Source organism: Takifugu flavidus, chromosome 22 (assembly GCF_003711565.1).
Source record: "Takifugu flavidus isolate HTHZ2018 chromosome 22, ASM371156v2, whole genome shotgun sequence".
Lineage (NCBI taxonomy): Eukaryota > Metazoa > Chordata > Actinopteri > Tetraodontiformes > Tetraodontidae > Takifugu > Takifugu flavidus.
The window spans coordinates 4,796,687-4,824,142 of NC_079541.1; the positions used below are offsets into that span (position 1 = coordinate 4,796,687).

The 27,456-nt window shown below is 48.5% G+C and overlaps 2 protein-coding genes and 1 long non-coding RNA gene across 5 annotated transcripts in view; 2 read left to right on the plus strand and 1 right to left on the minus strand.

Moving 5' to 3' along the window:
- Window positions 1–1,932: 1,932 nt before the first annotated feature.
- Window positions 1,933–3,096, minus strand: LOC130519049 (uncharacterized). Its single transcript, XR_008948208.1, has 3 exons — window positions 2,823–3,096; window positions 2,180–2,362; window positions 1,933–2,109 (listed from the first exon to the last, which is right to left on the minus strand). It is a non-coding gene; the product is annotated as an uncharacterized LOC130519049 (long non-coding RNA).
- Window positions 3,097–5,204: 2,108 nt separating this feature from the next.
- Window positions 5,205–6,957, plus strand: LOC130518957 (troponin I, slow skeletal muscle-like). The gene is made up of 7 exons (XM_057021929.1): window positions 5,205–5,288; window positions 5,639–5,677; window positions 5,951–5,992; window positions 6,095–6,226; window positions 6,295–6,384; window positions 6,473–6,655; window positions 6,726–6,957. Exons 1-7 carry the CDS (start codon window positions 5,220–5,222, stop codon window positions 6,825–6,827), a joined length of 657 nt encoding a protein of 218 aa, XP_056877909.1. The 5' UTR covers window positions 5,205–5,219; the 3' UTR covers window positions 6,828–6,957.
- A 2,641-nt stretch (window positions 6,958–9,598) lies between these two features.
- Window positions 9,599–27,456, plus strand: part of iqsec3a (IQ motif and Sec7 domain ArfGEF 3a) — a 39,726-nt gene continuing 21,868 nt past the window's right edge. For 2 of the 3 annotated variants that reach the window (XM_057021912.1, XM_057021913.1), the window contains exons 1-2: window positions 9,599–10,314; window positions 16,697–16,777. In XM_057021912.1, coding sequence (XP_056877892.1) covers window positions 9,743–10,314; window positions 16,697–16,777 — 653 coding nt within the window. In that variant the 5' untranslated portion in view covers window positions 9,599–9,742. Of the gene's footprint in view, window positions 10,315–16,696; window positions 16,778–26,499; window positions 26,888–27,456 lie in introns of those variants that run through there. The other variant, XM_057021915.1, reaches the window with a different exon arrangement.

Here is a 27,456-nt window from a genome sequence, read left to right on the forward strand (position 1 = left end):
AGAAACAAAGCCAACTGTTAATGCCATAAATGGTAGAAAACGACACATCTTACCTGCATCTATTTACTGTAGCTGATGGCAGCTGCTCAGGAGGAAGCCAAACACACCACACTGAACTGGAGCCACCACGGCCACACGGGGACACCGCAGCTTTGCCAGAGGAGAAAGGGAGATCAACAGGCCCTCAGGGGCCACAAATCAGCTACACCAGGTGCAATCGGCGGCATGTCGCACACCTGCCGGGGAAACCATGGCAACAGGGACGCAGGAGAGAAACTCAGCCACCAGGCACATACCCATTAATCATGTGGCTACATAAAGTTTAGATTTACTGTTAATGTGAATTCAAGAACATTACACAGTCATTTGGAGGGCTTTTATTTTGAAATGTTAGCTCAGAACTTTCTGATTTTTTCTGAAGGGTCTTCTGAGGTGGTGTTCTACCAAACTGAAGTGGAATCTTCGAGTCATAACGGGGGATTTTCCCAAGATATTAATTTGATTTCAAGTACATTATCGCGCACAATCTCGACATTTGGAGGAACTTAATGTTGTAATGCAAAATCGGGATTTTCTGAAATTGAGTGCGGGGTCTTCTAGGGCCGCGTCCTATCACCTCGAAGTGGAACCATCGAATAATAACAAAGGATTTTCCGAAAATGCAAAAAAAAAAGCTCTCCCTGTGCCGCTGCGCTTTACCGTAATGCTCCGTGTACTCAGAGCAAGTGGAAATCGAGTGGCTGCTTCAGCCAAACTGTTGGATGGCTTCACCGCGCATTTGGAGGAATCATGAGCCCCCTTCTCTTCGGACCCCGCGCCCTACCAGGTCACCTTCGTCTCTCCAGGCCTCCTGCAGAAGTCTGTGGCTGCAGGTGAAAGGCACCAGACACCCCCCCGCGTCCTGTCAACGCCCCCCTCCAAAGTGCAGCTGGTGCTTCCGTCAAGTTGTCAATGATTGATACCGGCTACGACGGAAAAAGAAATTCAAAATAAAAGCGTAAAAATAAAATACTTTAAGGTTACATCTAGATTTTTATGACTTCTGAAGAAAATAAATATAAACAAAATATACAAATAGTCATTATAACAGAGTCACAACGTCTCTATCAAGCAAAGCCAACATTGTTTCCTTTGTGTCCTAAAGCAGTTGATCATCTACTTTTGAGGAAACTTGTTGGAAGGATTGGGTATGGATCATATGGGTTTGATGAAAACAATAAAATAAACCAAGTGTCATTGTGAAAATCACGTGTTCCAAGTCACCTTTCTTGAAGAGCAGCACCTGAACGAGTGAGACCCTTCATTCAATTTCAGAAATTTCTGATGGAGCCTTTCAAAATAAAGCTCCTTCAAACGTTGACATGACGCGTTGGAATGGACTTCGTTTTTAATAATGGCATTAATGTAACGACATTCCCAGTTATCACGGCACGAGTAATTAAACAAATGTAAAAATCTAAACTTTAACATCCAACAAAAGATGAAATGACCTTAACTGCAAGGTAATTTTTTCATTTTTTGAACCAACATTGCCACACGCTCAACACAACACACAAACCACAACAAGAGGCCTTAAAATAAAGAGTGTTTCTGTTTTTGCATTTTTAGGGTTTATGGTCTTGTTGGAACGTTGGAAATTCAACCTTTACCTTCTTGAGGGTTTCCTGAAGACCACCCATGCAAATGAAAACAGGCCCGATGTGCAGTGAATCGACCTTTATTAATCAATAAAATAATTTCATTGGGTTCATTGTGGAATTTCAATTTCAAATGATCCGCATGGTGAGGTCCAGCGGGCACTGCAACCCTCCGGGGATTCAGCTGGAGAGGCTGACGAGCTGTGGCAGACGTCACTACAACTTTAAACACCAATAACGCAAACAGAAATCTACCAAAATAACAACACACAACGCTGCAAACCCAAACCACAAACCCAGGAAAACCTACAGAGCTTTAATAGGACTTTAAACCACTGCTCAATATGCTAAAACAAGGATATCCAAGAAGAAACAGGGATGCTGCTTTGCGACGACATGGAAACGGCGCTAAGAAAAGCAAACAAAAGCTAAGAGGCCAGGCAGGACAACCGGGGGCCAACTCCCGGCAACTCTAAAAAGAAACAAAGCCAACTGTTAATGCCATAAATGGTAGAAAACGCCAAAATGATGACACATCTTACCTGCATCTATTTACTGTAGCTGATGGCAGCTGCTCAGGAGGAAGCCAAACACACCACACTGAACTGGAGCCACCACGGCCCCACGGGGACACCGCAGCTTTGCCAGAGGAGAAAGGGAGATCAACAGGCCCTCAGGGGCCACAAATCAGCTACACCAGGTGCAATCGGCGGCATGTCGCACACCTGCTGGGAAACCATGGCAACAGGGACGCAGGAGAGAAACTCAGCCACCAGGCACATACCCATTAATTATGTGGCTACATTAAGTTTAGATTTACTGTTAATGTGAATTCAAGAACATTACACAGTCATTTGGAGGGCTTTTTTTGAAATGTTAGCTCAGAACTTTCTGATTTTTTCTGAAGGGTCTTCTGAGGTGGTGTTCTACCAAACTGAAGTGGAATCTTCGAGTCATAACGGGGGATTTTCCCAAGATATTAATTTGATTTCAAGTACATTATCGCACACAATCTCGACATTTGGAGGAACTTAATGTTGTAATGCAAAATCGGGATTTTCTGAAATTGAGTGCGGGGTCTTCTAGGGCCGCGTCCTATCACCTCGAAGTGGAACCATCGAATAATAACAAAGGATTTTCCAAAAATGCAAAAAAAAAAGCTCTCGCTGTGCAGCTGCGCTTTACCGTAATGCTCCGTGTACTCAGAGCAAGTGGAAATCGAGTGGCTGCTTCAGCCAAACTGTTGGATGGCTTCACCGCGCATTTGGAGGAATCATGAGCCCCCTTCTCTTCGGACCCCGCGCCCTACCAGGTCACCTTCGTCTCTCCAAGGCCTCCTGCAGAAGTCTGTGGCTGCAGGTGAAAGGCACCAGACACCCCCCCGCGTCCTGTCAACGCCCCCCTCCAAAGTGCAGCTGGTGCTTCCGTCAAGTTGTCAATGATTGATGCCAGCTAGGACGGAAAAGGAAGTTCAAAATAAAAGCGAAAAAAAAAATACTTTAAGGTTACATCTAGATTTTTATGACTTCTGAAGAAAATAAATATAAACAAAATATACAAATAGTCATTATAACAGAGTCACAACGTCTCTATCAAGCAAAGCCAACATTGTTTCCTTTGTGTCCTAAAGCAGTTGATCATCTACTTTTGAGGAAACTTGTTGGAAGGATTGGGTATGGATCATATGGGTTTGATGAAAACAATAAAATAAACCAAGTGTCATTGTGAAAATCACGTGTTCCAAGTCACCTTTCTTGAAGAGCAGCACCTGAACGAGTGTTTACTGCCCCCTCTTGGATTCAAAACGAACTTCACAAGAAAGAGTAACGTTGTTGCACCGTCATAATTTCTGTAAATTGTATGTACAAAACGCCACCATTCAACACTCGCACGTATAGATATATATAGACACAAAAGTGTAGACCCGAAACGATGTTTTCTTTCCATTAAACAGCAGAACTCAGTAGAAAGTAGGAAGACTCATTAGAAATACTCTGCCGCCCTCTGGTGGACATAATGCGAACTACCAACTTTGACCGGCTCCACTTCTGATAAAAAACAAACTGACACATTTGTGTTAAAGCTCTGCTTTATTACCAGAAGACTTTAAATGATTGCAGGAAAAGGCCGTTTGTCCATTTAAACATTACTGTTGGCAATACAATGCACAAAGCATTTGTTGTGTACAGACTTTTGAAGCGCAAACTCGAATTTCACACGCAAAAACATCAAACATACACAAGTCTCCCCAGTCCCTTGCACAGCTGCTTTCTCTCCTATAGAGACAAGTGCTTTATTTAATGGAAAACTTGGAAGCCAGCATCGAGGCTGTGCCAGCGGTCAGAGGGATGCCATCCTCGGTCACTTGACCACTTATGAATCAGCTGCTTGTCTGTCCACAACAACCATCTGAAGAAGATCCCGAGGTCAGGTAAACAAGAAACCGTAAGAGAACGTCGGATTGTTTGGATCCACGTGGATCCATCACCTTCATGCCAGCGGTGGTAGAACAAAGCGCATCACGGACACAGCCATACCAAGGCTTCTGTTTTATTTTATTCCCGTGTGCATGTGTGTGTGTCTGCAGAACAGGCTTCAGGTTACATCAGAAATAGCTGCCCCACCTGCTGAGGATGACGGGGTAAAAAAAAAAAAAAGATTAAAAAAAAAGATGGCAGAACATTTGTTGCCCCCACATCTTCTTTTATAGCCAGGCTGTTGTTTTGAGGCAGGAAGACGACTGCAGGAAGGAGCAGCAATTATTTGGCTCAACTAATCACATCTTTTATAGTCACATTTGACAGTTTTCCAGGGTTTTAAGGCTTTTAATAACTCAAGGAAAATCTCCGCAGACCTCCACGCTGAGAGTGTCCTTGTGGTTAATTCTGGATTCACCAAAAACGCCTCCGGCGTCTGAACTGGCCGCGGCCCGGCGTCTCATGAGCCGCTGGAAAGAAGAACCCGATGCTGCAGGGGTTTAAGTGATTTGCAGTGTCGGTGTCAGGGCTCAGGGGGAGATTAGCACGCATGCTCGGAAATCTTGATTCACTGAGGTCAAGAAATTGTTGACAGCAGATGTAAGAGCAAAACGCCTGTGTAGCCGGACAAGAATGGGGTCGGGACGCGGCGCTGACCTTTAATCCACCAACGTGCCCGATGTTAGCTTGATCAAATGCAGAGGCAGCGTAGACATATTTTCACATTAAAACTAAACACAGGTGATTTTTTTCCCCCAAAGAAAGATCAAAGTATCGCTATCACCCCCTTGTGGCTGACTGCAGGACAATCTGACCTCTTTCATAGGAGGCTGGGGCTATTTCAGTACCTCAGCAAACCACTAGAGGGCAGCAAACATGTTCTGCAGCTTAAAACAACAATTATGATGGCAAACAGGGTTTTTTTCTTTATTATTTGATAATGTTTTCATCTCAACCTTTAAGGGAGGAGGTGGGATCTCTCCTGAGACGCTATCAGAGTGATGCCTCATTATTTATTATTGCCCTCTGCGGCTGTCCACCGTATCGGGGAGGAGATATTTAATGCCTGGTCCCGTGCCAGCACATTCCTGGGGCCGGGCGTTATATGCTCCCTCCACACGTCGCGGCGCTGCTCATAGTCCTCATCGGTCGCTCAGAAGACATTCGCTGGCAGGTAGGAGGTGTTTATCTCAGCATTAATGGTCTTTTAGCATCGATTTTGGTGGTCAGACGTGTACAAAGGATAAAGAGAGGTTCTTAGGGATGAGCGTTGGGAGGAGAAGATCAGCTCCGAGAGTATTCAGGAGAATCTTTCTCATTAAGTCCTGGACTTTCGACTCAGTTTCCCTGTTTTCGCATGCTTCTTTACACCCCTCGACCTGTTTTCCCTCATGGGTTTGTTGCTAAATCCTCTTTTACGAGGGCAGCGAGCCCGAGGAGAAACAAAGCTGCGGAACAGAACAGAACAGAAATGTAGTAGAATGGTTTGTGTTGGGGCTCATTTGTCTCCGTTTGGGGTTTCAGGAGGCTGACAGATCCGGAAACATGAACAAGGGTGAAAAGGTGAGTCCAGCGTTAATCCTCCGTGCACGGAGAGGGAGGGGCCCGCCGACCTTCCGCACATGTCAGAGACCTGGCACCGCTCATCTGTCAGGGGCGTTATCAGCATCCCGGAGAGCTTTTCCTCTTGACTCCATCCTAATAATAAAGCCTTATCGCCATGCGAGCCGCGACAATCTGTCTCCCGCGCGGTGTTTCAGACATTAGACGCTACAATGGTCCGATTTAGAAAATGCGAGAGCCCCCAAACTGCAGCTCTGACTTTTCTTTCAACAGCCAAAGTCGAAGATTACGGCTTCTCGCAAGCTTTCCCTCAAGGTGAGAGATGAGTAGGAGCCTGTTGATGGCTCCTTAAAGTCCCGCTGAGGTCGAACGGACGTGTTTTCTGAGCATTTTCCGCTGCGTGTTCCTCTCGAGCAGAAGCTCCTCTTGACGAAGGCCTGCGAGGATTTGGAGCAGGAGAAGCAGGAGCGGGAGGAGGAGAAGGTGCGCTACCTTGGGGATAAGATCCCCCCACTGCAGGTGTCAGGGATGTCGATGGAGGAGCTTCAGGTAGAGCCACAGGGCGAGGGGGGTCGATGAGAGCAGCCTTGACTCCGTCTCCGCTCACTTCTCCTCAGAACCTGTGCAAGCAGCTCCACTCCAAGATCGAGGTGGTGGACGAGGAGCGGTACGACTGCGAGTCCAAAGTGAAGAAGCACAACAATGACGTAGGTGGACCCTCAAAGGCGGCTGAAGTTCCCGATGTTAGCGCAGGCGTTTCACTGTGGGGTTTCTTTTTTTTTTTTTTAACGTCAGATCCATGAACTGAAGCTAAAAATCCAGGATTTAGGAGGCAAGTTCAAGAAGCCGGCCCTGAGGAAGGTGAGGGTGTCCGCGGATGAGATGATGAGGGCCCTCCTGGGCTCCAAGCACAAAGGCTCCATGGACCTGAGGGCCAACCTCAAGTCTGTGAAGAAGGAGGACGTCAAGCAGGACAAGGTACCGAGCCCCCCCCCCCCATGTAGGTCCACTCCAGCCTTTTCCTGACTCGTCTCCTCCTCTTCCTCAGGTTCTCACCTCTGAGGTGGGCGACTGGCGGAAGAACGTGGAGGCCATGTCAGGCATGGAGGGCCGCAAGAAGATGTTCGACACAGGCGGCGCCGGGCAGTGAGGCCCCCCTGGTTCTGAAAGCGTTGGACGCAAACACCCATTTTTTGAAATGAATGCCAGCTTTTTGTTTTGTCACGCTGCATTTAGCAAATTCGAACGGATCAGAATAAACGCGGCGCTGCAGTCTGGGATGCACTTTGGCTTTTTGGGGGGGGGGCTAGTGAAGAAAGAAGCATAAGGTTACATACCTGCGGGGTTGTAAAGCGTCAGGGGAATCTGCACAACCCTTCTGGCAAATTAACGGTCCGGAGGGACAAAAGATGAGGGTTGGGGGGTAGTGTGTGTGTGTGTGTGTGTGTGTGTGTGTGTGTGTGTGTGTGCGCTCTTCGTCTATATATACACTGAAGCTCGTTGCATAGGTCAGAATTCCCAGATGTGTTTTCCAGCCTTCCTCCCTGTCAACACCACTAAGTTACAGTTGCATTCACAGGCGGTGATGCTGCAGCCAATCCGGGACACTCGGAACCAGAACACTGCACCACCCCGCGGCGGCCACATGGCGGCGCTCGACGCCCGCGCAGGTTGTCCAGAGCCATAAACGTGATTAAAAGTTGAGATTTAAAATGTAGGCAGCCTAGAACTTCATCGCAATACAAATTCGGTGAACTTGCCCGTCTGGCTCATTTGCTAATGATGCTAACGATTAGCATGCTAAGGGGCAATAAGAATCCTTGAATCCAAAAATAGCATGGCTGTCAGCTGTGAGGTTGTGGTAGTTGATGGTAGTTTTGATGTGTTTCATCAGACGCTGAGTCCAACGTGACCCCCCCCTTCAGATGGTGCATTTAGCGCCACTCTTACACCTTTCTCACGCACTCGGGCCGTTTCGCCGCTCTTTCATCAGCTCCAGTCTTGATTCGCAGCCGGTTTGACCTCGTCAGCTCACCCGAGTGGAGGATCCCAACAGAGGATCCCAGAGCTCCATGCACTCACGCAGCCTTCCTCACTATTGATCCCCTGATGGAGAGGGAGGGGGGTGGGTGGGCGGATGGGTATGGGTTTATGGATCCAAAACCTGGTCAGAGGTCAACAAGATGCTCCCCTGAGTCCAGCCAGCTGTGACGGTTGTAATTCTGCTCTTACGTCGACTGAAGGTTCTGATATCTGCTGATGAAGCGAATGTCTGCGTGTCCGGTCCAGGATGTGACATCATAGGCCCGATCTGTGATTAATCAGCTTCCAGTTCTTTAAAAGGTCTTTTCGGATATATAGTTTTTGAAAAATCCACACTAATGGTTGGAAATAAAGGCTTTTTTAAAGTGGATGCAGAAAGAATGACTGAAACCTCAAGCCTGGAACCTCTTTGAAGAACCTCTTTTATTCTCAGCCTCGGAGAAATCAATAAATAATAACGATCAACAGATCCTGACGCTTTATTAGTTCTGTTGTTTCCGCTGTAGCTTTTTAAAGATGAAACTAAATGAGGGTTTGCGATGCAGGGAAACTCAGAAAAAACACGCACATAACTTCATTAATTAACGTGCACGACATTTTTTTTAATTTTATAGCAAGAAATTTACACCAAGTGCTCCACCTACAGGTCCCGAATCGCAACTACCCCCCATGTTGCCAACTAGACAGGGAGCAGTTTGCTGTGCAAACATTCCGCGCTCTTACACCGATTTTGTATGGAGCACCACAGAAACACGTTTTCTGCAAAGATTTTTTGAGAAGAGAAACAATAAAAGCTTCGCATTTCAGGAAAGTTGGAAAAAGGACGATTTTGCAAAATTGCACTCCTACCGCGTTAGACAGCAAAACAATAATGGCAGACAGCACAATTTCAGCTTTTCAACAAAGCCTGAAAGGCTCTCGGTTCCTTCTGTATTGATGCTCTTTTGTGAAGGTGCAGCAAGAGGAGAGAAGATCTGTCCAAATCTGTCCGAATAACACATTTACCGGGGGAGAAGGTGGCCAGATGAGGACTCCTGCTGGTGTCTAAACCTGAGCAGTTTTGTCAAAACATGGGAAAGTGCGAGAACATAACACAATATTAGAATTTCCTCTTTTTTTCCCTTTACATTTCATTGCAGCCGAAATCAGTTTCCCCTTGTTTTATGGAGAGATTTGTCGCCGGAGGTCATCTGAGGTAAAAGCCTTCTCATTCGTCTCACACTCGCTGTCCCGTCCTTGTCCCCTCAGATCAGTGTAACCCGCTCACGTCTCCTCTGTGAGGCAATTGGTGTTAAAGGTGGTTTGTACCTCAGAGTTGTTCCCTAATAAGCAACAGACCAAAGTCACTGCTGCAATCGCTCCTGCAGGTCTTTGTTTTAGCGCCTGTGCAGGGATTTATGCATAAAACAGACCCCCACCTTCACACACAGGAACCCTCAAGATGATTAGAGAGTGGGGTTTAATTTGGTCTTTATTGGATCTAAAACATTCTCGCCGTGACTTATTTTCAGCCACTGGCGACTCCCCGGCCCTGTCCTGATGCGTTCAAAGACCTGCAAAGGATATTCTAGCGAAAAATTCCAAAATCCCGCAACAGCAGCCCCTCCGACATTTCACCAATCGCACCAAAACAGACAAACAACCGTGAAAAAGAAGCAGGTGCGTCAGCTCGTAGTTTTAAACAAGACAGGACGAATGTTGCTGGCTTGCAATTGAGGGCAAAACCGTCTTCATTCGGTGCACTGCGCGCTGACGTCACGGTTTCCACTACGCGTCCGTGCCAATGATGTGCACCCCCTCCCCCCCGCATCAGAGAGAGAGAGAGAGAGAGAGAGAGAGAGAGAGAGAGAGAGAGAGAGAGAGAGAGAGAGAGAGAGAGTACCCAACCCCCGCAGAGCATCGAGGCGTCAGACGGCCGCCAGAGCATCCCGGTTACGCACGGTCCCGAGGTCCCGTCGACGATTTGCAGCGCCGGAAACGAAGGCATCAGAGCCGCGCACACGGCCGCAGCGACAGCTTGAAATGGAGAGCCTGCTGGATAACCCAATGAAAGCCGTTCTCTACCTGAAGGAGCTCACCACCATCGTCCAGAACCAGCAGAGTCTGATCCAGACGCAGCGCCAGCGCATCGACGAACTCGAGCGCAAGGTGGAGGACCTGATCGGGGAGAACCGCCAGCTCCGGGAGCCCCACCACTACGTCCAGCAGCCCGCTCAACACCACCACCCGCACCAGCACCAGCACCACCAGACTCACCGCAGCGCCAGTCCCCAGGCGCCTGCCCACCTCCATCACCACCCGGGAAGCAACAAAGCTTCCGCTCATCTGGGCCAGCAGGCGCAGCAGCCGCCACCTCCGCCGCCGCCGCAGCAGCCGCCGCAGCAGCAGCCTCATCAGCACCAGACTCCGACTCCACCGTCCTCCCATCATCCCCAGCAGCTGCAGCTGGTCCCCACATCGCCCCAGTCACCCAGAGGCAGCAAAACCAGCCCGGAATCCGCGGAGGAGAGCAAGAGGAGCCCCTGCTGCAAGTCCCTGGTTCCGCAGACTCCCACCACGCTCTGCCGCTCTGTGGGATTGGCCAGAAAAGCCGAGTGAGTATCTTTACTGCCGATTTCAGCCCCCACATTTCCCCCAAATCCCATTTTTAATCATTCATTTAAACCCACAACATCAGCGTTTGCTTGTCTCTGAGGGCCACACGGTGCATCCAGTGACCCCAATAGGAGCATTTTTGCTGTGTGCTCTGGCAAATCCCCCACGTCTAAATATAGCCAGCGTGTTTGACCAGAAAACAATGTGACATTTTCCAGGGTGGAGTTCAGAGACGGTACAGTCGGAGAGGCAACACAACAGCCACAACTGTTGGAGAATTGTGGTCCTTCTCCTGAATTTCCAGCCCCGCCTGTGTTGCCGTGTCAGCAGCTCGGCTCTCCTGCTGAACCAGACCCGAGGTTTACGGATATCGATGTTTGAAATACATATTTTAGATTTTTAGTGGGATATTGGCACGTTCAGAAGCCCCCGGCCCCCTCTCATAAGCTCCTCAGTGGTTATCTGCCCCCCCCCCTCCCCACCTTAAGTATAGCTACTCACACATTTCGGCCCGAAAAGCATCAGAAATATTGGACTTCCCCTCAAACGCTTTCATCTTGACAGGATGAAATCAAAGGATTTAGCATGAAAGTGAGCTCCCTCCGCCTGCTAGCACATCACCGCTGCTTTGTCCTTCAGAGATCTTTAAGAAGTTGCGCTCCTCTCGCAGGACCCTCGGCTGCACGCCGAGCCTTTACGGACCCGGGGGGGGGACACCAACGCTTTGGTTCCGACCTTCTTTGATTCCCACGTAGGGAAATGATACAAATCTACGCTGTGAACAAGCTGTTTACGGTCAAACCGCCCCAAATGTGCTCCTGGCCGTCAAGGTCACATGAGCTGCGGCCAAACGGCACAACCCAGCTCCATCTGCTCCCCTCAGCCGCGCTCGCCTCGTCTCTTTTAATCCAGATTGATACATCAGGCCATTAAGGTATAATTCCTAAAGAGTTCATGCATAAAACCATAAACAGAGCTTGTTGGAGAGGCTTTTCTTTGCTGCTGTTTAATACAAATAGTCCCATAATACAAATAGTTTGTTTAGCATGTAGATGGAACTGAGTTAGCACGCGCTAGGACATGTTAGCGGTTAGTAGTGGACAGGTAACTAATAATACAGAAGACGGTGATGTGAGGGGAAAATCTTCCCAAATCACCCACAGCATCCAGGCCAGACTGCTGAAGAAAAAAGAGAAAACGCAGCAAAATCTGGGAGCTCTGGGATTACAGATTATGGAAGGAAGGAGGGAGATGTGGCGTTGCTCTGGACCAATCAGCAGCCTGCAGCGCGTCTTATTGCAGAGGAGAGAGAAGTGTGGACGGGTGATCTCTTCTGAAAAAGAATGACGGGTCCTGTGTGCGGGCTGGTGCTGTTATTGTCTTCCATTGATCCCGGGCAGATTATAGCTGTGGGGGGGGGGCTGCAAACTTAATAACAAGACGGTCCAATATGACCTTTAAACTACAATATCTGGCGGCTGTTTTGAGGCGAATATGCTTTTTTATGAGACCTGCTCAACAGGAATGCTAACACTTTGACCTTAGCTTCGCTGTTAGCAGCAGCGTTAGCGCCGCGTCGTCCTTATTTATCGCGCAGAAATGAGAGGGAAATGTACAACATCCATAATTCATGCGAGGTGTCAGGAGGCTGGGGATAATTACACGCATATATTCTCATGCTAATTAGCGAAGCGAGTGAACAGTGATCATAACGGAGTTCCAAAACTTTTCTGTTGATTTGAATGCGGCAGAAAATCTCCATCCGGAGCTGCGAATGAAAGCAGAACCTCGTCGGCTCCCTGGATTCCTGGACTGCGGCGGCGGCTTAATTGGGAGAATGCAAATCGAGGCTTCAGAAAAGAGACGCGGTTAAAACAAAAAAAGTTGGATTCTGCTCTGGGAGGAACCCGCGACCCCCGTCACTCGTGTTCTTAGAGGCGTGTGATGATGCAAACGGGGAGCCGTCAGCAATCTCGCCGACGCTTCTGGATTCAACTTTCTGCCGCCTGAACCTCCCGCTTCTCTTCACAGTCACGATTTTTCAGCTGCACCTCCGCTGACTCCTTCCCCCCTCCTTGACTCTTCCTCTCTCCTCCTTTCATCTCAACCTAATTTAGATCCGCTTTTCCCGCCTCCTCCTTGCTAGCTTGTTAGCCTTCCCTGTAATCAGCGGCGTGTTTTTTAGGCGCCACCTCTGCAGCCCGGATTGGTATTCAGCTCCAGCCACTGGCCACCCGGCCCTCCACCACTTAACCCACCTCCAGACGTTGAACGGACTGGTTCTTAGTGCTCGTGGGACGTCGAGTGTGCGCGGAATAGAGAGTGAAAAGGCTCCACCGTGTGCCGACATCATTAGCGGATCATCTACGATAGCACGCGGCGTTAAAAGGCATGCCATGTATTGGTAGTTCTTGCGTTAAATTATTTTACTTCTTTCCATACGCGGTCCCTTCAGGTATAAATGTAGCATCACTAGCTAAGCTAACAGTCATCAATTAATGTAACTGTGTTCCCATGAATCCGAAAGGGTGACGATAATGATGGATACATGACGGAGATAAACACAGGTTTACTTTATTTCCGATGAGAAGAAGCTAACTTCTTGATCCCTACTTCCTACTAGCAGCGTGCTTGATGCTAATTGAAGGCAGCATCTGTAGAAACGTATCCAACTGTTACCTGGAGCGTACACACTCATGTATATATAAATATAGAGTAACCCTGCTGTGGGGCGGCTCCATGCTGCCGTCTCTCTCTGTTCTGACGCGCTAGTCGCTACGCTAACATCGCTGTCCTTCATCTCCCGGCACAATGTCCTCATAATGAAGTGTCTCGACTGCTAATTGGGGTCCTCTTTCACCTCCACCTCACTGTGAGCTTTGCTTCATTTTTAAAAAGCTTTATTTAAATTTAGTGCTACACTATTCCCTACGTCTCCTCCTTCTCTGACCCCTGGTATCGACCTTGGCGTCCTCCGCCCTAAGTTTTATTAAACCCTGATAAACTGTCCGTCTGTCTGCAGTTAATTAGGCCATTGTGCCCTCTTCTTTCTTCTCTCTGTCTCTCATCTCTTTGATTCCTGCCAACTTTATTTAAACATTGGAAGGGTCTTCTCCCTCCCCTCCCCTCCCCTCCCCCGCGGGTCTGAATGGGAATCACGTCTGCTCGGTTATGACGAGGCTGGCTCGGCTCGGCTGCTCCTGGAATCCAAATCATGAATATCGCATTTTCTGCGTAGTGCTTTTAAATTGCTTCATTTCTCAGGAGGATGTAGCTGCCGGGTGGTTACCGACTCCCGGCTACAATATTCGCTGTTTTCGTGCCCAAGTTGCGTAGAGACGGCAAAGTGTATTGTCACTGTTCCTCCCCCTAGAACGACGTCTCCCCCTAGAACGTTAGCGAAACCCCCTTCTTCCACCGTTAGCCTCTTTCCAGTCTCTCTAAAATAAATGACTAGCTGTCTTCTAGCGCGTGGGCTAATTCCCCACCTTGCCATAACAAAGACAAGTCGTCCTCCCTCTCATCACGCTCGACTCTTGATGGCACGGTGGGAGGTCGCTTATCGATCCGTATCAGTGACACGCCTCCGATTTCCTGAATGTAATTTAGCCGCTGAGCAGTTAGCGGCGCGCGTCACATTTTGTTTGTCTACATAAGGTCGGAATTAGGAAGTGTGAATGTGTGGCGTCGGTTTGATTGAAGATCCTCTGCGATTACAGCTGGCAGCGTGTCCTAGCATTTCATTCGCAGATAAATTGAAAAAAAAAGTATTTCTCGAGCTACTCGTCAAACCTAATGTTCAACAGGAAGCACAGGTTGCCGGTGAGAGAAAATGGCAGCTGTGAGTGGATGTGATGATTGTAACACCTTAGCATACGCATCACACTCCACATTCAGTGCTACGCTAACAAAAAAAAAAGTTCTATTAGCTGCCAGCGTAATTAAATCGCTGTTGACTATCGATTTGCACACGCAGTTTGGCAAAACAAAGCATTTTGCAACGCTCACCGGTCAGCAAGCTAACACAATGTTGCCCTGTGTGTGTTCGTGTGTGTGTGTGTGTGTGTGTGTGTGTGTGTGTGTGTGTGTGTGTCCACCCATCTGTCACAGAGATTTCACCTCCAGAGAGCTTAGCATAGCAAATCCCTCAACAGACAACCCTAATTGTTTTGCACTATGGATACTGTGTGTGTGTGTGTGTGTGTGTGTGTGTTGTGTGTGTGTGTGTGTGTGTGTGTGTGTGTGGAGCATCAGCCAAATTCAGTGATCGCGTTTCATAGTGATTTCGACTCAGCTAAATTAACGATTTTGTCCACTCTTGTGAAGCTACAGGTTGGATCTACCGAAGAGTTTAAAGGGAAAATTCGCTCGTCTCATCGTGTTAAAGGTCGGTGACGCTTCCAAAAATACAGATATCAAACCAAAGCTTTGGCCCAATCGGTGAGCCCGGTCCTTCCTAACCGCTGAGTCAGGGCTGAGATAACCTCCTACGGTGCCTCATGCACGCGCTGATACGCGCTCGCCCGCAGGAACGTCAGGTGTGGTTAGCGTTACATCCCAGAGTAGCGTTCACTCATCCACCTCCAGCTGGGGGGCGTTCAAGAGCTGCAAATAAAGATTTTAAAATTAATAGCGAACCTGCCCTTTAGAAACGGGCAGCAGCTGAGCAGATTATTCGCTTTTGATAATTAAATCGCCAATTATGAGAATTTAAAGCCAGGAGATGATGGCGCTCCCCTGCGTTGCGGTTATGTCACCGCTGGCCTGGCTGTAACCCCCCCCCCCCCCCCGCTGCCGGGATTACATCGAGGGGTGTGTCGGTGCCAAGGGGGAGGAGCCTGTAACTACAGCAACCATCCCATTGGTGAGTCAGAGGTCAGGGCGAGGACCTTCGCTCAGGCGTCACGTCTGACTCGCGTCTCCTGTGAGGGAAACTCAAATGTCAAACGTGTCCGAGCGACGACGGAAGACGAAGAGCGAGAGAAGGCGAGAGCGGCGTCGCTCTGATGGTTTCCAAGCCACTGCCAAATCTTCAGCAGATGGCCCCGCAGCAGCGCGGCGTAGCGAGCCGCTCGCCACGATCTGCTAATGTGGCCCGATGGCCGAGGCGCCAGCTGGAGATCGGCGGAGAACAGTTGGCAGAACTTCTGTTTTCACGGAACCATGAGCGTCTTTTATTTTTCCGGCCCTGTTATTAATGTCGATTGGCATTAATCCGTCCCTGACGACGCCACGGCGACGCCAACGCTAATGAGCGATATTGAGAAATGCTAACAACCGGGCAGGACGCAAAGAAAACAAAGGTGCTCCAAGGTCAGATGCACTACCAGGTCTGACCTCTGGGGGCAGCAGCTAACGCTGCACTCTGACTTTATTCAATGTGCAAACAGGTTAATTTAATCCCGATTATCAAAGGAAACGGTGCGTGAAAACTAAGCCGTCATTTATTCCAGCTCTGGTCCCACCCGCTGCCTTCTCACTCTCATCCCATCTTCCAAATTGTGTCGCCCGAGTAGGCGCGGATCTATTTTTTTCCCCGCCTTGAGCCGCAGTGAATCAGCCGGAGCGCCGCTGACACAATAACGCACCAGCAAACACATTACGCACGAGAAGTTTCCACCAAACACAAAGAAATCCCTCCGTGCCGGATTATACTCTTCCCCAAACAGACCCGGAGTGAGGAAGAGCTTATAGGCTTTTATTTCCTTTTTTTTCGAGGTGAATTTCAGAGCGCGAGTGGAGTCGGTGGCGTGGAAGGTCTGATAGGAGGTCGTGAGGGGTCAGATTAATCTCCAGCAGCCCCTCCCACACCGGGAGTTAGGAGCATGTTCACGGTGGGGAATGATTTAGGGAATATTTTCCCATATTTTCAAGGTTTGTATGGAGTTTGTATGTTTTGCCAGTGTGTGTGTGTGTGTGTGTGTGTGATGCTCTTGAGCAACTCCTTGTTGTCTTCACTGGCGACGTCACGTATTGAAAGCATCTCCTCCTTTTATCCGATAATAGCGTATCTGGGGGGGAGGGGGGCAGAGGAAAGAGGACACATGAAGATGGATGGACCCTGGGAGTCGTTGGATGGGATGGCGGCAGAGAAGCTCCGGCACTCAAGCCTGTTTCTTTTTTTTCTATTTTGATTAAAATTGAATGCAGCCGCTCTCTCTTTGCCATATTCCCGAATCAGCTTTAATAATGTCCTGAAGGTGCTCCGGGCCTTTATTTTTAGAGTTGCTGGATCCATAAAAGCCCCGTTGCGTAACCAGCTCATGCATGAAATTGTGACGACTACTTCTTCTTTTGTTCAATAATCCGCATAACTGAAGATGGCTTGAATTAAAAAAAAAAAACACATATAAACGTTTAAACTGGTTGATTGTGTTCCAGGAACCAGACTGTGCTTCACCAGTTCTGCTGCCCCGCCCCGGAGGCCCCTGAGGTGGAGACCTCCACCGCCTGCCTCCCCAGGTAAGAAGACCTCGTCTCATTTTTTAAAAAGACGTCATCACAAATATTAGCTTTGAGCTGCGTCTTCTTGTGAATTCCAGTCGCAGCCTCTCACCGTGCATCCTGTTAGCGTTAGCATTGCTGCTGCAGTGGCTAATTTAAACACAACTACCCCAGGAGTGTCGTCCAGGGTGAAGTGGTTACAAAAGTTCCTTCCGGAGAAAACAGTGAAAGCATGAAGAGGTTGTGAGAGCTTGAGTTTGGGCTCTAAAACAGCATTTTTCTGACTATGGATCAACTTAACTGAGTTTAACAAGAGCTAAAAGCAGCTAAATTATTTGCTTTTTTGAGTTAAGGAAGCAGTTTGTTGTGTTTGCAGGACAGATTTTGGGGGGATTTTCTGAAGCTCAGAGGGGGGGGGGGTGGGAGAGCAGATAAGCTAGCTCGCACCAGCGGCGTAAAGATAAGATAAAGGTTTAAACAGAGCCAAGGTCGGGGAAACGGGAGAAAATAACGACAGAAGTATCAAACCCAAGGCTCTCACACCTCCCACCCTGTTTCATTTGAACAGCAGTGACTTCCACGAACTTAAAACCGCTGGAGAATCTGAGACTTTGGGGGCAAAAATCGATGAAGTCCAGCCGATTGCTTCTGAGCTGTGGCGTTAGCGTTAATGGCTAAAGGTCCAAACGCGGTGAGCGGCGGGTCTTTGGCTCATCAGCCGCTCATCAAATCTGAAGCAACCACTTCACAGGAGGACTCTCTGGGGCCACGCCGAGAGCAGCTTGTGGTTTTGCCCCCCCCCTTTTCTTGTCGCGTCCTCTCCTCCTGGACAGCTGTATATTCTGTTGTTGTTTTCTGTACCGCTGCATCGATGTCAGTGATTTGTTGACCATTTACTCACGTGGCGTCACCACACGGCATAACTCCACATCGCGCCCACACCTCATTGCATCCGCCATCAAGCTCATCCGGTCACCTCATCCGGGCTTGTCTGTCCACTGTGCTCACGTTCAGTTTTGAGTAAGTATGAAAACAGCCGAGTGTATTTATGCAATGTAAAAAAAGAGAGGAAAAAAAACCTCCCATAATGCATTGGTGTGTGTAGCGTAGGGTCTCTTCCATGCTGGAAAGTGGCGAGCCTCCTTGTTGACACATGTAATGCATCTGTGTTCATGTGAAAAAAACAAAAGTTATCATGTTTGCATGCTTTGGCTTGGCAGTGATCAGAACACAGCTCCCCGTCTTTGTGTCTATGCGTGCGTGCGTGTGTTGTGTGTGTGTGTGTGCGTCGGTGTGTCGCTGCGGCACACACGGCCTGATTTTCGATATTTTACAGGTTTCAGGAACACCACAACATTACACACATCACCAGATGAGCAGGGAAACCCAAAAGGATCCGCTGATGACTGAGTTCTCGCTAACACGTGGGCTGATTTCTGGGCGATCGAAGCTGTTCAGCATCGATTAACAATATTAATATTCACAACTTTATTGCCTCCAATGACATCACTTTTTCGCCTGAATACAAATCTGAATGAATAAAAATGCACAAATGTGACACTGAATGCTCAAAAAATTCAGCATACATAGGAAAATGTGCAGCTACTACATTTCCCACAATGCCTTTGGAATTCATGAGGCAATAGAAGGCTGCGATCTTATGCCCCAAAGGCAATTTATGAACATCCCTACAACAATAAAAGGTAGTTGTTTTAGTTGCAGCAGGTAGGCAAAACAACTCAAACGTGACGAGACGCTGCTGTACATCGTGATTCTATGACTTGATTAACCTTAAACAGAGCGAATGCTTGCTGCTTTTACTGGTCTGCATCCACTCTAGAATTGAATAAAGCCACATTGTCCATCTGACAAAGCCCAATCCCCCGGCACGTGTCCTGTTGCAGGGGATAATCTCCGCGTCCATGTCAGGCAGGTCGGCTCTGAAAAGGCCAACAGCGTGAGCTCCGGTGAGAACTTATTGGCAAATTGAAGCTGTCGCTGCTCTCCCCATATAACGATGTGGCGCACGAGGAATCATTAAGGTGAAAAAGAAGAGCGGATTTTACCCTCACACGTCCAGATGAAGGTGCAGGAGCCCGCCGGGGGATCACTTTCGTGACCACAGTAATTGTTCGCGGAGGACGCCGCGACTATACGGCGGCTGGTATTAGCTTTTTAGCCCGTGTGCCTAAAAAAATTGCCTTTGTTACTTTGTTGTTGGCTTTACAGAACCACAGAGGAGCTTAGAGGTTTAGCTTTGTGCACTGCAGCAAAGCTGAGAATGGCTGTGGTCGACATACACCAAATAAACAGACGGAAACTTTATTAGGATGTTCTAGCAGGGACAAAAAGTACAATAGTATAATACAAAAGTATAATAATGGCAAGGAAGCTGCACAGAGCTACAGCGAGCCATATGTGAACGGATGGTTAACGAGCGTGCCTTTCTGCCAGCAGCTGCCTTCGTAACTGCCCTCACAATAAAGCCATGATTCATTTCCTACGCTCGGTTAGCATCGCCAATAAAATTGACGAAGCCGCTGGTACGGCATCTGGTTCAGTTTCACCCAGTTTGAGCCGTAACTTGTGCTCCAGGCCTCTCTTCCTGATGTTCAGGTCTCAAAAGTCTGTCTAACCTAGACGGTCTGTTTCTTTGCTTTTCCTTCGCAAGATTGGACAAAGAAACGAGCAGAAACTTTGAAGCGGTTGAAGAGAGGAAAGCTACTTGTGTCATTAGCTCAGTGATTAATCAAGATAACGTTTTTCCATTCGCCTCATCGCCCTGCAGCAGCAGATCGCTGACTGGCTCCCTCTAGAGGCAGGGAGGGAGGTAGCGCAAGCTGATTCCAGCTGGTTTCAGTCCCAGTGATGACGCTGGTGGGGCAGCAAACAGTCACTTTGGAGATAAATATAAAGTGACCAACAAGCCGTCAGCAGACGACGGCACAGATTTTTGGCTCCCGTGATCCACACGCCTGTCTGTGACTCAACCAAACATCTAAAAAAAAGGGGGAAAAAATTAGCACTTAAATGAGCGATGCTAAGCCAATTAGCTCCCACAATCTGCCGTCCTGACTTCCCCCGTCAGGAAGCAAGAGCTGTTATTAAATTGTTGAAAATTAGAGGAGATTCTGTAATTAAAGTTTATCTTTTAGGAGGAGCGGGTCCAGAGCGCCGTACACGTGGGTCACCGCCTGAGCAGATTCACCAGAGGCGTCGTTTTTAAATCTGCACCTCCAAAACGTCCTTGAACGGGAAGAAAAGGCGCCGCGGGCGAGGCAGACGCCCTCCCTCCCTCCCTCCCTCTGGAAAGACGAACTCACCTATGACCTTGGCACATGTCGCAGCTGCGCGGCCTCGCCGAAGCGCCTCCGTTTTCTGTAATTAATCAGAGAAATAATAATAAACCGTGCTAATTAGCTGAGTCATGCCGTCGGCGGATGGGGTAGGGTGACGAGGGATGATTAAGGGCACAGCTGGAGACACGCGGGGGGAGCAAATGAGACAAACGCCGGCTTCTTGGAAGAGCTGCGGGGACGGCGATGCGTTGGGAATACATAGATGTTGGAGTACATTCATGGCAATGTTGATTTGTGTCTTTCTTTGGCGTCCCACAACAATGACAGCCCAAATTTATGATAATCACGGCATGTCACAAGTAAATTTGACTGTACTTTTCCAATCTTTTGCGTCTGAGCCAATCGGAGGAGCCTCTTCGCCGGGGGGGGGGCTCCATTCAACTATTGGTTTTTGTTCTCCATCTTTAAGCTTGTCCTGGGGGACACGAGTTGCCTAAACTCTCTCTGGAAATTGAAATCTGCATCCAGCAGCCTCGTCAATGAATGAAAGGAGCTTTCAAAGTGAGCGCCCGGAGTCGTTCCTAATTAGGCTGATGTGCCGACTAATTTGCTCTTGCCTCACGGGCTGCTGTGCGCAGGAACAGTCGGACAAATCTGCTCAGCCGCATCGTTATTTAGCTGTTCGCTTTTGTTCGACTTGGCGGACGTGCCGCACATGCGAAAAGCTGCGGCGCCTCGGCAGCGGCGCCAAAAGTTCACCTGTGCGGGGGCCCCCCTCCTCCCTTTCCTCCATCCTGCGGCTTATCTCGGCGTTGTAAAGCAAGAGGAGGTTATTACAGGGGAGATTTAATAAAAGCGCAACATTTCGATGACTTTGCCGCAGTGTCTGCTGCGCGTACACCGCCGTGTATCAGCGCTCCGCCGGGCCGCATATGTCAGGGCCCTACTTTGATCGCTTAAATCCTTTTAAAGGCAGCACTTCCCTTGATCCCAAAGGGTTTAGAGTTTCTGCTAGGGGCACTACGGGCTGCCAGGGCACCTTATTGCCTCGTGTCCAAAGAAAAGCCACTCTTAAGAGTCATATTAGGGGTCAGTTTACTTCATTTCCTCACTGTTTGGTCACCCTAGACGGGACTTTGTTGGAATTTGTTTGCTTTAGGTAACTGGAGGGGGCACTTTACCCCATTACTGGACTTAAAGAACACCCCGTTATATGTCGGAAAGGACTCCTTTTGTCACACTTTATCCAATGGAAACCAACCAGAGAAGATTTATCAGCATTTGGGGGCACTTTATTACAGTTCACCCTTGTGGAACAGTGACACCTGTAGATGCTTCGTACTCTTTAAATGAATCCCGAAGGGCACTTTATCATATTTTGTTAATGGGAAAGGTAGTTGAACTAAAGGACATTATTATCATTACTATTGCAACTATTATTTACTTTTAACCTCCAGAGCTTTTATCACATCTTGTCCACTGGATAAACATCTGAAGGCAGTTCCTCATATTTTAAAATGGTGCCTCGTGGGGGCACTACATTCCATACATTCCAAACTGGGTATCAAATTATTGTATAAGGCCAAGAAGGGATTTGTTTTATGTGCCACAGATGTACCCATAAGGGTGCTTTTTCAAATTTGAATGCAATTCAGCACTCAGCTGCTGTATCAAATGACAGATCTGAAATGAAAACAGGGAATTCTCCCTGAGGTTTGAAACCAGCCTGCAGGAAATAACCGAACCATAGACGCAACATGGTGATTTCCATATAGAAACTGCAGATTTACACCCGCACTTCCTAACACCTGCTATTTTGCGTGACTATTTGTGAGTTGCCATCGTATTTTATCCTTTAATGCTGATGTTAAACAATGGTTTAAGTCTCCCAGGGGCACAGCTACTGCCGGTGAAATATGCCGCAGCGGCTCTTATTATGCAGCACCGGCCTCCCAATACCTGGGAGGGAGGAAAAAACAATGAATGTGCATTTTTCCATAATGTTGGAGAAATGGGCTGTTGCTCCAGCCTGTTTATGTCCTCCCGCGCCTACCGGTCTGAATGCATATGCTTTGCTTTGCTAACAGCGGACATAAAGGCTGTTTTCTGGCTGCAGCATCTAAAATGATGGCTGTCGAGCATTAACCACACCGTCCAAAAACTGTAACTCTTCCCCTCTCCCTGTTCTTGCTTCGTTCAGGAGGTGAATGTTTGTTCGGGCCTAAAAACCAGCAGCTATATTCAGGAACGTGTGACAAAAACCAGTGTCCTCCGAGGCAGCAGGGGGTGCTAACGAAGAGCAGAAGTCCCGACAGTCGGAGGCATCTGTCCGTCCACACGCTGGCTGCACATTTTGTCCTGACCTTTCTGCTTCTGGCTGTCAGCCCATGTTTCCATCCCCTGCACCTAGTCATCCCTGCTACTCCCATCCAGCCGGGGCTGCGCTAATCCTTTTCAGACAGTACCTGCGTTTTTGGTAACGCACAGGTCAAAATACAGCAGAAAGTCACGCTGCTGCACGACTGTTAGCACCGAATTAGCGACGCCAGCGCGGGTTTTAACAAACCATTCTTCCGAATTGTGTCTAATTCAGGCTCCAGCTGCCTGAGCGGGGCTGTTTTTCTGCAGATGCTGCACCGGGAAGCTTGTTTCCCCACACAGTCAAACAGGCTTTCACACTGGCTATAATCTGAAATAGCTTTAAATCGAAGCCCATTGCGGGGAGGTCTTCTCCTAAAGAAGTGGGCGTTTCTGACTTCCATAACTGGGTCAGTGACAGTTGCTCTTTTGGGTGAACTGTCCGTTTAACTTCACACTTCCTGCGTTCCGTGTGCTAAATGAGGTTTCTAATTTTGCCTCGATGGCAGAACCAGGTAAATAATGCGTGTGATCCTCCGGGAGTTGAGTATCGCAGCTACACGTGGGCAGCTGGCGTGTCAAATCTGACGTCTCAATCCCACATTAGCGCGGCCACGATTGTTTGCTGCGCCGCTGTTTGCCAGACTGCGCTCGCTCTGACCCGTGCCGTGAGCGAGCGTGACGTTTGAATGAATAACTGCGGGATTGAGAGACTCTCGGGGAAAAGCGGCGGGCCGATTTTTCATAAACCAACCAATCATGTCCACACTGCCGCAGCAACAAGGCTGATATGCGGATGTTCCCCTCCTGCCGCCGCCATGAGCGGATGTTAGCCGTCCCCGGCGTAGGCGAGGCTGTCAGCTCCATCGTACATCACCGGCAGGGTCCTTGTCCTGACAGCTCGCCGACAGCCCGGCGACGGTAGATCAACTAGGTAATGAGGAGGAGGAGGAGGATGAAAGCGCTGACAGGGCGGCCTTCATCACCTCACTTGGGGATAACGAGGAATAAAGCCTGGTTAAAGTTTAGATCACACAATCAACAAAGACGGGGTAATTTAATGAGCTAGCCGGAGATACTGTACATTTAATTAAGCGTCCTGTAGCAGCCAGAAGCTAATGGCTAAGAGTGAAAATTAGCCTTTTGTGATGAACGTTGATGAAAGAGAACATTGTTCTTCGTCAGGCTCTTCTGTGGAGTCATGGCCGTGACTTCAGCTCTGAGTTCTCTCCATTTTTTGTGGTGAGTCATTGTAGCAGCCATGTCAGGCTGTGTCAGTGCCTCGGCCTTCCTTTCAAGAGGGGCTGGGCGGAGAAAAAGTCCCAGCGTTGCTCCGTTAGGGAAAATAGAACCCACAATTCACTCCCCTGCTGCCCAGAACTATGTGGCAATGACAAAAGAAATGATTAGTCAATGATTTAGGAACGTCAGTTGGCATTCGAGAGCTAAGTGGTTTTAAATTCACCCCTGTCTAAAGACTATTTTAGAAAAGGTGCGTCACTTGCAAGTCAAAGAACCTTTTTACGCAGATCTTCTTTAGACAGTCTGGTCAGTTTAGACATGAAGGTTCTTCCATGCTGGAGGAGAACCTTTAACGTTCCACTCAGGTCTAAAGGAAATTCCTCGGGAGAGGGGATGGAGGCCACCTCCCGGTTCTGGCTCTGCTTTATTTTGGGTGTCGAACAAATGAAACAGAGCAAAACCTCTTTGTTATTCTTCCAGAAGAGACCGATTTGGACTTCACGGGTGTGTGAAGGGTGACAGGAAACCGAGAACCTGTCGCAGAACAAATGGTGTTGCACCAAGCCTGAACTTGACAAATTCCAGAAAATGGAATTTTCTATGTAATTTCTGTGAATTGGAGGTGAAAAAAATCCCAAAGTTTTGGATGTTTTGATGGTGACGAAGCAGATTTATGTTCTGCCTATAACTTAGACAGCTCATCCAGTTGTTCTACTGGGAATTTAGCCGTCAATGACAGCTCATCACAACTGGGAGCTGTTGACGGTCTTAGAAGAACCAAAGAAGAACCAAAGAGCTGCCACTGGTCATGTGACCAGCAATCTGTCATGAAGAACAGCCTCTAAACTCCTCAATTAGCACATGAAGATGATGGCAAAGAACTCCCCAGAAAGTGCGTATGTCTGTATCTGTTACATATTGAGTACCAAAAGTACTTATTCTACAAGAAAAGGGTCTGAAATTCCCCACAAAGATTGAAATATCAGAAGGTGTGTGTGTGTGTGTGTGGCCTCTGTGTTCTCCCTCCTTTTAAACAGCCCCAATGTTAATTTGCCGTGTGAGAGCTCACAAACAGGTGTTTCATCAGCAATTAAAGCCTCTTTAAATGTGTGTGGTAGAACTTCCTTATCAGGTCCGACCCTCCTTGATATTCAGCTCGCATCCCCAACTTCCTAAAGCCCCCCCCAGGATTCAATCTGCAGGAACGTGGCTTCTGAAAACATTTAAGCCAGTCTCGGTGGCAGCGGGATATCGGAATTATGTAACTTTGAGACTTTAAATGCAGGACGGGCTCTAATTCAGTTGCAAATATCGCCAATAAAAAATCATGGAAACCCGAAGGCCCCGATCGCTGTGCCTGCAGTAACTGATCCCAGTTAAGTCTGAAACGAAGCCGACTCTCCTCTTGTTTCTGCGCTGAAAGATCTCCGCTTTGCCGTTCTCGTCGGACAATCCCGGGTGTTTTGTCTCATTGCTGGCTTTGCTGAGGCGACGACAACCTGCGCTTTGATCAGGACGCCGCGCGGCGGATCGAATACCTCCGACGCTCCGCCGGCTGAGCTGTGATGTCACATTTCACAAGGAGTTTATTTTATAGATGACACCCACACATGAGGAAGGAGCCTGAGGACATTTTTCAAATATGAGAGAGGGAGAGAAACATTGTTTCCACTTATTTCCCCCCTGACGGGACTCATAATAGGCAATTAGCTGGTGATATCGTACGAGAGGCTTTGATTGCTTTGTTTATTGGACTCCAGCAGGTTGTTTTTTCTCTTTTTCCCGCAAAGAAGCTGAAAAAAGCAACGGCACGCTTTAGAGAGCTGCTAATCCAGCGACCACGTGTCCTGCTCTGGTCCTAAAGGATGTAAATTAGCTTCTAGTCAAGCTTGATTCGCCAACATGATGCCACCGTGCATCACATCACAGCGTCGGGAAACGCTCTGACAGCAATTAGGCGTGACGTCAGCTGGATTTGGGCCCACGGACGAGAAACGATGACGCCCGTCGCCTTTTTTTTGGTCCGTCCTTCTCCTGTCAGCGCGCTGGGCTTATATGTGGATAAAAATTTAATTCTTTATAAATATTCATGGGCCTTTATAAGAGATCTCCTTTGGAGTCGTCGGCAGCGTGGGCTGGTGGTCCCAGCATGCATCTGTGTGTACATGAACCATAAATCTACAGTAGCCTCCCCTCCCCCGCCCGCTCTCTTTTATCCTTTTACAAACGACCTGGGGAGATCCAATCTGAAGTGCTGTCTTGCATATTTCACGAGCTCAACCTGTTTTTATGCTCTGATGTTGCTGAAAAGACATTTCGCCGCATCCACGCGTGCGCCCCCCAGGTTATAGCGCCCTGTGTCTATACGTCTGCATGATGCATGCGCAAATCGATGGCACCTTCAGGGCCCTCCAGGGCGAGGGTCCGCTCCCATAATGGAGCTGATTCCAACGCTTTTTAGGCCGCTGAAAAAAGGCTGCGTGTAAAAAATACAGAAGCCCAAACGTGCCTTTCAAGATTCCACGGGCGTCTTTGGCTAAATGCCGCTCGTCATCTGCCCCCCGAGTGAGCTCCGTATTGATTAGCATCTCCACAAGCGATCCATCGTGTCGGGATTGATCGCCATCCGCCCACCATGCATCACCGCATGACTGCTCAAGGTGAATTTCTTGCGGCGGACTGAGCAGCGTTTCCTGGCTATCTACCCGTGTACCTCAAACACACATTTAACCATGAAACCGTGACAAAGGAATGGGTTTATTCCATTTTCTTATATTTAACTGATCAGTGCTCTAAATAGGACTAATAAACCATATTAATGACCTTGCCTGTCCTGACCACACTAAAGATAACTATGACGAGAGGGAAAAAATCCCAATAAACCATCTCCAGGGTGGAAGTTTGAGGGCTAATGAGAGACGCCAGAGGACAGAGAAGCTGGCAAACGCAACACGTTTCTGTCAACGCTGAAACTGGGAAAGCCAAACTGACCCTGCGATACAAGCAGCTCGGCGCTAATTTGGGGCAGCTGGGCAGCTTTTTTCAGAACATGTCTCAGCCGGCGACGCTCGTTAAGGGGAATTGCTCAACGCCGTGGCGGGAAGTGGCGGGACCGCGTTCTGCCATGATCCCCAAGAAGCCATTGTGATGAAACAGAATTAGATCGTGCATTTAGCAAATTCATGCAAATGAGCGCAATTCTGTTGGAGCAAGAGAGGCAACAGATCTGGTAGGATGCGGGGGATGGGCAGCGCTGATTCGGCGTATTATAGAGGAAGCGAGATTAGCTGCAAGTATTTCCCCGGCTGTCTGGAAGAGAGGGCGATAAGAGCAGGAGTTTGTTTGCTGATGTGGGTTTCTTCACATAATGCCCTCTTCAGCAACTCTTGGGCTGCAGCCCATCGGAGGATAGACCCGGTGAACCCCTCCGTCCACGCAGGCCGTTATCTCACCTCCCCTGCTGCCGCGCACCATCAGCAGCAATGATGTTGACGCAGCAAAAAAAAAAAAAAAGGCCCAAAAAGGCCCGTAATCAAGGTTAATGAAAGTCGAAGCAGCCCACACGGGGGAATCATCAGAGAACCACCTGCATAATTGGGGTGGTCTTCCTGTCGGGGTGTCATCACCTTTAAAGGCCTCACAGTGCAACAGATGCTGTAATCAGCGCTGGGGCTCTGCAACGCTTCCCCCACGAGATGAATACGTTAGAAAAGAAAAGAAAGGAGGAGAGTAGCTTTGCTCAGCCATTTTAAGCTAGCTGTGTTTGACTAATGAGAATGTTCAGTCGCCTTTTTGCTG

What these genes read in the sequence shown, in the direction of transcription:
- LOC130518957 (XM_057021929.1), top strand. Translation starts at nt 5,220, where the DNA reads ATGCTCCCTCCACACGTCGCGGCGCTGCTCATAGTCCTCATCGGTCGC. An exon ending in TGAAGAAGCACAACAATGAC is followed by an intron (nt 6,385 to 6,472) that starts GTAGGTGGACCC and finishes TTTTAACGTCAG; the next exon opens with ATCCATGAACTGAAGCTAAA. An exon ending in AGGACGTCAAGCAGGACAAG is followed by an intron (nt 6,656 to 6,725) that starts GTACCGAGCCCC and finishes CCTCTTCCTCAG; the next exon opens with GTTCTCACCTCTGAGGTGGG.